General features: G+C 47.6%; 1 protein-coding gene across 1 annotated transcript; it reads left to right on the top strand.

The window, feature by feature from the left end:
• The first annotated feature begins 122 nt into the window (after positions 1–122).
• LOC121511947 (complement factor H-related protein 2-like) lies at positions 123–10054 on the top strand. The gene is made up of 3 exons (XM_041790828.1): positions 123–366; positions 667–846; positions 9739–10054. The coding sequence occupies exons 1-3, from the start codon at positions 297–299 to the stop codon at positions 9930–9932; spliced, it is 444 nt and encodes a 147-aa protein (XP_041646762.1). The 5' UTR covers positions 123–296; the 3' UTR covers positions 9933–10054.
• Positions 10055–10143: the final 89 nt, after the last annotated feature.

The raw sequence follows: 10143 nt of genomic DNA, 5'->3' as shown, positions 1-10143 counted from the left end.
TATACACATAAAATAAACTGTTCAGTTTACTTTCAAAGGCCATCTAAACTCCTAAATTACATAACTGGATATTTCCACATTACATGGACCCATTACGACAGTCCATTTCTTGGTACATGATGTGTTCAGTGAAGGACAGCTTCTGAAAGGTCACCAAGGCTTCTGTGGCTGAGTTTGTGTCACACATTTGTGAATTTCCATGAGGTTGAGAAACTATTATCCATAAATATACAAGAGGACAAACTCTGCCTCAGACACAGATTCTTTGTTAAACTCTGGACCACAGCACCAGCACCATGAGAGTCGCTCTACTTGTGTTTCTTTTTGCACTGTGGCTGAACACGGACATTTCATCATCACAGACTGGTAAGAATATGGATTAATGCAAACTTTTATGTTTGTTGTCTGCCAGCATTAACAAAAGCAAAGGTGCAGCTAAAGATGTGAAAGGGTACTGATAAGTGAAATGCTAATTTAAACAATAGGAAGAGAAAATATACAGTAAATGAATAGCTCCTCACTGTAACTGTAAACTGTTGGTTGTTTCACATGAGCCTGTTTAAGGGACGCTTTGATCCCAGGAGGGATTTGAAACATCTCACCTTGTTTTTGAAAGTCTTTCCACAGCATTTAGTGTCTCTACTAACCTTGTCCATGTTCTTTCAGTGCCTTTAGGCTGTGGGCGTCCACCACTACTCATAGATGGAGATGTGAGGGAAACCATGAAACCCCAGTACAACCATAATGAAAGAGTTGAGTACATGTGTCAGAGCTTGTACACCATGGAAGGGCATCCTTACAGAACCTGCATCAACGGAGAATGGACCGGAAGTATGAGATGTCGCAGTAAGTCACAGTTATCCTCATGTTTGTCTTTATTTTCTTTTAAGACTGGTACCCTGTGGTTTAATAAGACAGTTTTATTCAGTATGATTGGGAGATATTCTCCAAGTTAAATATGTGATTTTACATAGGGGATTATATGGCCAATATTATCCTGCTTATTACAAACTCCAAGTCCAACACAGTTGTGATGGTGTTTGAAATATGAACTGACATAGAATACACTGATTTGCAAATCTTTTTAAATCAATATTCAATAAGGCATAAAGACCAGAGATATTCTGTTCAAACTGATAAATGTTATTGTCGTTTTAAAATATACACACATTGTGAATGTAACGCATGCAGCACATTCCAAAAAAGTAGGGACAGGAGCATGTTTACACATGTGTTCCTTCACTTTTTCATCTTTTGACTGAAAACACTATTCACTGAAGTGCTGAAAGTGAATTTTTTTTTTCCCATTTTTGCCTGACATGCATCTTAAGATGCTCAACAGTTCAAGTTTTCCATTGTCATATTTTGACAGAAGGGTCTGGACTGCGTGCAGGCCAGTATAGTGCCCTCCCTCTTTCATTTTGAAGCCATGGTGTTGTAACGATTGCATGATGTGACTTGGAATTGTCATGGTTTGGTGACACTGCTTTAGGAGATAAAAATTTCTTCAACCAGATAGTTAAGTGGGCTGACTGGTGATAATACTTTGCATTTAACACTGTTTTTTATGTGCTGACTTGACCCAAAGGTAATTAACTTCCTGTTTCAATACAGGCCTGCTCTCATTGTGATAGAAAAAAAAACTTCAGATAGACTGAGGATTATGACATGAACTGAAACACAGAAAAAATGAACATTTATGGAACGAAAAGAAAATGAGAGATCATTTAAAAAAGTAAATATCAGAAGAAGCAGATGTCTTTTGACTTGTCCACTGAGCTGTAAGTAAGATTTTGTTTTTGTAAAATGAGACATTAAGGAGCAGTGAAGGACTAATTTTACATCACTGTGCTGCAGAGGCCTAACCAAAAAGAGGCAATGAAACATGTAATTAATCACAATTTTAGAAATATAATAAACAAGCTTATGATGCTTAATTAATGCTGTGATAACAGTCTTTGTTCATCTACTCCAGGGGTGTCCACACTATGGCCCAGGGGTCAAATGCAGCCCATGGTCCAGTTTTTTTATTGGCCTGCATCAAATTCTACAAATAAAATGAAATACGGCCAACATTTGAACATGAGGCTTTTGCTTGACTGTACTTCGTAGTTTCAGCACAAGGCAGAGCTACTGTGTTTATTCTGCAAACATCTCGACAAGATGAATTTATTGATGTTTTTTGTTACTAAATTGAGACAACTCAATAAACATATTGGCAACCAAAACTCCCTGATAGGTTACAGCAGCATATAATAATATTCCAGGGGCAGAGCCAGTGGTAGCTAGAGCCAAACAGGATCCTCTGAAATCTGATTGGCATCTCCTTTATTTTCCTTTCAGCCATAAAATTGAGCATTTAGCATTAGTTCAGGTAGGTCACGGAGTCAAGCGCTGCCATATATGAGATCAGCTGATCTCACACAAACTCTCATCAGCTGACAGCCAGCTGATTTGCTCTAAGCAGGCTAATTGCTCTCATGCTGCCTCATTTAAACTAGTGTTATTTTCATCAACTAAAATTATGATTCTATTTCATCCTTCCTGACCGCCAGAGGCGGTGCTTCAAGCACTGGATAACACATCGCGCATGCGCAGGTCGAGTAGCTATACCAACAAAGTCACGTGTGACACCTGCTGACCCAGATAGCCTATATCTTCCGGTGTCATCAGGGAATCAGTTCCTTCACATCTTCTCGCTCGCAGATGTCGGACTAAGAAGTAGCTAAAGAAGCAGCTGTCGCTGGGAGCCCTGTGACTGTTGTGGTCGGAGCTGCGTTTCCAGTCGCCCTCCAAGGGCTGCGACAGCTTAGCCTTTCGGCTACGTGTTGAATCGCCAAAACTACGGTGTGTCTCTCCTGACGCGTGAGTATTGGCTTTGTTTGTTCCTGGCTGGTGATGTGCTCTCGCCCACAGTAGCGGAATAATAGTGTTTACGTTTGTCGTGGTGTTAGGCGAAGCGTGTCCGCTGAGCTAACACAATAGCTTTGCTATAGAGGTAGCAACCCGGTTGCACCGTGCTGCAGTTATTAGCAGCGTTTTTCAATTGATTATCCTAGATATTTTCCAGCGTTTTTGTGTTGGGCTATCAAGCCGTGTTAGCTGCGGTAGCACCGTAACCCGGTGTCTGCCGGTATTTCTGTTATGTAACCTTTTGTCGGTGAAGGCAGTGCGTTCGCTCCCGCTCCCGACACAGGCGTGAACAGTGTTTATTCATCGGTAGGTGTGTGTCCAGCTAGGTCAACGCTAGCACACAGCTTCCAGTTGCGGTAAGTGCGGTGTTTCCGCGCACATCTCAGTGTTACTCTTAATATATTTTCTTTGAGTGGCAAACAGTGTGTTCGCTGAAGCCAACTCTATTTTGTAACAATTAAAACTGATTTTCTGTATACCCTTGAATTGGAAGAAAGCGTTTTCGCTGTGAGTCCATCTCTACTTTTGACATATTTTCTTTGAGTGGCGTAGTGTTTTCCCTGAAGCCAGCTCCATTTGTAACAATTATAACTGATTTACATGTTTTTTGTTTTTTTTTGTAATTGGAAGCAAGCGTCTTCGCTCTAAGTCCAGCTTTAATTGTGACGTAGTCAATTTTCTTTGAGTGGCAATAGTGTTTTCGCTTAAGCCAACCCTATTTTGTAATAATTGTAATTTGGAATTTTCTTGATTATACCCTCATCCGTTAAGGCAGCGTTTTTGGTTCCCTTCCGGCCTTAATTATGACCGTTATTTCTTGAGTGGCAGTAGTGTTCTCAGCTGAAGCCTACTCCATTTATATTGCAACAAATAATTGTTAACTGGGATTTGGTAACGCCCTTGACTGGTGAAGGCAGTGTTTTCGCTCCCGCTCCCAGCATTGGCACCTCTAGTAATTGCGGCATAGTCGGCTAGGGCTTTCGCCATAGCCAACTACTAGCATCTGACTACCCCTTTATTGGAGAATTTGCCCCTTAAAACCAGTTGGTGAAGGCAGTGCTCACGCTTCCTCTCTCCCAGCTTGGTGGGTTCTCTGCTTATGCTGACAACTACCACGATGTTGGGCAGTCATTGCTGTACTGCTTGTATGGCTACTATGCAGCCCGAAGACGGCCACGATCTTTGTCCCTCCTGCCTCGGACTCGAGCATTTGAGGGAGGGCTTGTCTGAGGATCCCTGCATGAACTGCAGCTACCTGCCTAGGGCAGTGAGGGCTGCCAGGCTGGCTGAGGTGGAGCAACTCCTGGGCGGTGTAGCTTCACCAGACCAGTTATCTCCTCCACAGTTGACCCCAGCTCAAAGGGTGACCCCAGCCCAACCTGTTTGGCCGAAACGTCGGGCTGCAGAAGCCGGTGGCTCCTCTTCAAGGAAGAAGGCCAAGGAGTCCAAACTTGTTTCTAAGGTGGACCAGCTATCTGCAGAGCTTCAGCAGATGAAGGCTGCTTTTCTGTCCCTCCAGGCCGATACGAGCAAGAGTGGTGGGGTCTCGCCCACTACTTCAGAGGCCAATATGGTTCCAGAGGAGGATATCCTCTCGATGGCAGCATCTGCCACAGAGTTCAGGGAGTTCGGGGGGGATTCATTCTCCCATGACATCCCTTCTCAGGTGTCTCTTGCTGGCTCCCGTTCCTCGACCCACAGCTCTGGGCGGGGATCTGAGGAGGACTCTATGGGGGCCATCATTCAAATGGCTCTTGCACGCCTACAGCTGGACATCCCCAAAGTTAAGCCACCAATAACCAGTGCTTTCTTTAGACGCAGCACAGCCCCAACGACCTTCGCTGTGCCTCCCTCAGAGGAGTACCTGAAGGAGCTGCATGCATGTTGGAGAGATTCAAGAGCACTCTCCCATGCTACATCAGATGGCCGAGCTCTTGCAGCCATGCAGGATGCAGCCAAGTACGGGTTGGGTCACATGCCAGCTATAGAACCGACCATTGCGGCTCTCATTGTATCACCAGATGAGGCCCTTAGGCAGGATGCACGGTGTCCACGCCCTCAGTGTAGGGTAACGGATGATCTCCTGTCAAGATCCTATGATGCAGCAGCTCAAATGGGGCGGATAGGAAACTCAATGTCCCACCTTATGCTTGCCCTCTCCGCCTCCCTACAGGAGGCTCAGTTGGATGCTACAGTACACAGCCTCAGTGATGCATCACTGCAAGCTTTCGCACTGATGACAAGGGAGTTGGGACGGGTGTTGTCCACCCTGGTCCAGGCCCGCCGCCAAGTTTGGCTGGCACAGTCACCCCTCACAGAAGCAAGCAGGCGGACCCTCCGCAGGGTTCCAGTGGAGCCTGGGGAGCTGTTTGGGGCAGCCGCTATAGATGCTCTAGAGCGGACTGTCCAGGCTAGTCAGACCAGACAGCAGCTCTCTGGACTAAGGAATGTGCCTCCCCGCCAACGGCCCAGGGGTGTTTCTACTGCCCCCCAGCGCCGCTTTCAGTCCACTGCTACCACCAGTGGCCACCAGAGGCAGCAGCAGTCATCACAGCGCCCTGGTCGACGCCCTGCCAAGGGCTTTCAGGCCCCTGACTGCTTGCCCCCGAGGCAGTTTCGCACCTCAGGTGCAAATTCCCGCCCCCCCGGAGGCCCTAGAGGCCAGGGGGGCAGACACTGAGACCTTGGGGCCGGCCGTCGGCTGCTTTTCTCAAGAGCAGCTCAGTTACTGGGCTGCTTCAACACCGGACCCCTGGGTGATTTCCACCCTAGCCCAGGGGTACAGACTGCAGTTCCGACGCCGGCCCCCAACCATTGGCCGGGTGAAAATGACCATCATACGAGACCCGGCCAAAGCCTTGGCCCTCAACCAGGAGCTTTTGGCCCTCTTGGTCAAAGGTGCCATCGAGCCTGTAGACCCTGTGGCCCAGCCCGGGGGCTACTATTCCATTTATTTTCTAGTCACAAAGAAGGACGGCGGTCTACGTCCAGTCCTGGACTTACGGGGACTCAACAGATTCATGAAGGTCATGCCCTTTCATATGCTCAGCACCGCCGAGGTATTGCGCAGTGTAGACAAAGGGGAATGGTTTACATCAATCGACCTGAAAGACGCCTACTTTCATGTTCCCTTTTTTCCCCCTCACAGACAGTTTCTCCGTTTTGCCTTTCAGGGCTGCCATTTTCAGTTCAGGGTTCTCCCTTTCGGTCTCTCCCTTTCCCCACGTGTGTTTACCAGGTGTGTGGCAGCAGCGCTGTCTCCCCTGCAATCCCAAGGCATGAAAGTCCTTCCCTACTTGGACGACTGGCTGGTGTGTGCACCGTCCCAGTCACAGGTATCCCAGGACACAGCAGCTCTACTTTCACACATGGCCCGACTGGGCCTCAGGGTAAACTACAAGAAAAGCCGCCTCATCCCTTCCCAGACCATCACATTTCTCGGCGTGGATCTGGATACAGTTTTGATGAAGGCATGTCCATCCCGCAGACGGGTAGACGATATTCTGGGACTGTTGCCCCTCTTCCAAGGGAGCAGGAGGCTCCCATATGTGAAGTTCCTCCAGCTTCTGGGGAAGTTGACAGCGGCTTCAACAGTCGTGCCTTTGGGTCTACTGTTGCTGCGCCCCCTCCAAAGGTGGCTCAACAGCTTCCATTTAGATGCACGGTCACACAGACACAGACCAATCATAGTGTCTCGGCAGTGCCTCCTTGCTCTAGCCCCATGGAGAAGGAGGTCCTTTTTGCAGAAAGGCGTGACGATGGGCTCGCTTCCGGCCCGGCGCGAAACCATAACAACAGACGCCTCCCTCACAGGCTGGGGTGCAGTCTGGCAAAACCGAACAGCTCAGGGACAGTGGCCTGTTCAAGCCTGTTCAGACCATGTCAATGTGCTCAAGCTGCGGGCTGTGCATCTGGCACTAAGACACTTTCTGCCATTCCTCAAGGGGAAGCATGTCCTTGTGCGCCTAGACAATGTCACAGCAGTATCGCACATAAACCATCAAGGGGGCACCAGGTCCGCGCGCTTACTGCGGGTGACCCGGGACCTCCTGACTTGGGCAGCCCCACACCTAGCCAGCCTAAGGGCGATGTACTTGCCTGGAAAGCGAAACCAGGTTGCAGACTTCCTGTCACGAGACAAGCCTTCCCCAGGGGAGTGGCGTCTTCACCCACAGGTGGTGCTCACCATCTGGGGTCTCTTCGGCAAGGCAGAGGTAGATCTGTTTGCCTCAGAAGGCACAACTCATTGCCCCCTCTGGTTTTCTTGCAGGGAAGAGTCCAGTCCTCTGGGGCAGGACGCCCTGGCAAACTATTGGCCAAGGGGTCTCCTGTATGCCTTTCCTCCACTCCCTCTGATTCAGGCGGTACTACACAGGGTTCTCATGGAGGGCCACAGGGTGCTCCTGGTGGCCCCCTTCTGGCCAGGGAGATCATGGTTCCCACTACTGCACAGACTCTGTTGCAGCCCACCATGGCGCCTCCCAGACAGGCAGGATCTCCTGTCACAGATGGGGGGTCAGATTTGGCATCCCAACCCTCAACGCCTTCAGCTGTGGGTCTGGCCACTGCAGGGCCCAACCCAATGCTGACACGCTGCTCAGCTTCTGTCCGTAAGACAGTCCTGAATGCCAGAGCCCCATCTACCCGCTTACAGTATGAGAACAGGTGGCGGCTGTTTTCAGCGTGGTGTGCAGACAACCAGGTAGACCCAGAATGCTGCTCTGTACCAGCTGTCCTGGAGTTCTTACAATCCCTCTTGGATTCTGGCCGTTCCCCGTCTACCCTCAGGGTGTATGTAGCCGCCATTTCCTCTCGTCATGCTCTAGTCAACAACAGCACAATTGGTTGCCACAGGTTAATTAGTCTTTTTATCAAGGGAGCTATGAGGCTCTGTCCCCCACGAGCCCCCAGAGTACCAACTTGGGACCTGTCCCTTGTACTTGACCGCCTGTGCTTGCTTCCATTTGAGCCTTTGGCACAGGCAGAGCTGAGGTGGTTATCGGCGAAGACGGCCTTCCTCCTCGCTATTACTACAGCAAAGCGTGTCGGTGAGCTCCACGCCTTGTCCGTCAACCCTACATGTCTGAGGTGGCACCCAGATGACCGTGGGGTCACCTTGTGGCCACATGCAGCTTTTCTGCCCAAGGTGTTGTCAAAGTCAAACCTTGATAAACCGATTCAGCTTGCGCATTTCGATCCCCCACCAGGGGAAGATAATGACAGGTCAGCATTGCTGTGCCCGGTTCGCGCCTTGAAAGCATATATTAATAGCACAGGAAACATGCGTACATCGGACCAACTGTTTGTCTGTCATAGTGGTCCTAAGAGAGGTAGTGCTGTCTCCAAGCAACGCTTGTCCCACTGGATTGTGGATGTTATTAATGAGGCATATCAGGCAGATGGTCGCACACTACCATCTGGTGTACGGTGCCACTCCACAAGGGGTATCTCCACGTCATGGGCAGCCATGAGAGGGGTATCCTTGGAGGCCATTTGCGATGCAGCCTCTTGGGCAACTCCAAACACATTCACAAGGTTCTACAAAGTGAACATCCCCTGCCCCCACCCCCTGGGGGTGATCCTTTTACCAGACTCTGCTGCTTCGATGCAGTAAATGGTACGTATTGGATTCCTCATGACCATGTTGGTATAGGTCATCCAGTGCTTGAAGCACCGCCTCTGGCGGTCAGGAAGGATGAAATAGAACGTAAGGTTACGTATGTAACCATGGTTCTATGAATCCTGGATGACCGCCAGAGCACTCAGTCACTCGGAATCCTTGTGAGCTCGCGAGAAGATTCTGTAGGAACTGATTCCCTGATGACACCGGAAGATATAGGCTATCTGGGTCAGCAGGTGTCACACGTGACTTTGTTGGTATAGCTACTCGACCTGCGCATGCGCGATGTGTTATCCAGTGCTTGAAGCACCGCCTCTGGCGGTCATCCAGGATTCATAGAACCATGGTTACATACATAACCTTACGCTATAAATGTTTGTAACTGGCTTTTTTTTATAAGAAAGACGAGACTAAGACTAGCCATAAATAGATATTTGATGACTGAAACAGACTAAAAGTAAGTGTAGTTTTCATCAAGATGACTAAAACTAGACTAAAATGTAATTTAGTTTTCATCACACATTCAAAATCCGTGATATTTCTCCACTGTAGGTAAATCTGTCAAAGTACAATACATCTGTATCTATTCTGCCTCTAAACTGTAGAAAGCAGGGACCCCAGGTTTGTCAGGGTGCATAAAACACACTACCATGACTTGGTACCAGATTTAGGCAAGAGAATGAGTGCTTGGACTAAAATTTGAGACTCATTGACTTAAGCAAGACTAAAACTTTAAAATGTAGAAATGACCAAAATGTGACTAAAACCTAAAGGTATAATCTAAAGACTAAGACTGATACTAAAATCTAAAATATCTGTTAAAATTAACACTGATTTAAACTGCTCCTGGTTGGTGAAGCTCTGCCACTCTCTCAGCAGCCCTCCTTCACCCCAGCTGCTCCTTAATTCCGTTTCTGACTTAATCAGCATCATTCAGTTGTCATTGAGAGCCTATTTTTCTGCTTCTCATCACTAAGCATATCTTAACCTGCTATACAAACTTTTGTATACCTTACCTTATGGATATTGTAGTGGCCCCATCATTCTTATATGTTTCTGTATGTGGCCCTCAGTGGAAAAGTTTGGACTCCCATGACCCCTGATTTTTTTTCACTCTGAGCAGCAGTCCTCAGGGGACTTTTTGCAATATATAAAAGGTAAAGTGATTTCTGAAATTAACATAACTTTATATTTATCTTTTGCAGAACCGTGCATTGTGACTGCAGAAACCATCAGCAAATACAATATTCACTTCAGGTATACACTTGCCAATAAGCTGTTTTTGAGCCATAATGATGCAGTCACGTTCAGCTGCACCGAAGGAAGACAACCTGTCGCCTCACAGAGCATGCGCCAGAGATGTGCTGATGGTGTTGTGAATTTTCCCACTTGTCAGTAAAGTTTTTGACCAAATGGTTAAATAAACTTCAAGTATAAAAAACAAGGTAGACTAAATTTGAGGCACACCTATTAATGTCTGTCTGTATTGTTGATTTTAATAAATGTTGTGTTCTGTAAATATTTTTTCTTTCATTATATTTTCTTTTCATTAGAAGAGGCAAATAATTTTTATTGCTTATGATAAAGAAAGCAGTGAGGATGAGGAGTGA

Source organism: Cheilinus undulatus, linkage group 7 (genome assembly GCF_018320785.1).
Source record: "Cheilinus undulatus linkage group 7, ASM1832078v1, whole genome shotgun sequence".
Lineage (NCBI taxonomy): Eukaryota > Metazoa > Chordata > Actinopteri > Labriformes > Labridae > Cheilinus > Cheilinus undulatus.
Note: the sequence above shows the minus strand (reverse complement) of the source record. Positions and strands in the feature narration are given on the sequence as shown.

Bases quoted from the DNA above. Each gene is read 5' to 3' on its own strand.
- LOC121511947 (XM_041790828.1), top strand. From the start codon at position 297: ATGAGAGTCGCTCTACTTGTGTTTCTTTTTGCACTGTGGCTGAACACG. The intron at 367-666 runs GTAAGAATATGG...ATGTTCTTTCAG, and splicing joins CATTTCATCATCACAGACTG to TGCCTTTAGGCTGTGGGCGT. The intron at 847-9,738 runs GTAAGTCACAGT...TATCTTTTGCAG, and splicing joins CGGAAGTATGAGATGTCGCA to AACCGTGCATTGTGACTGCA.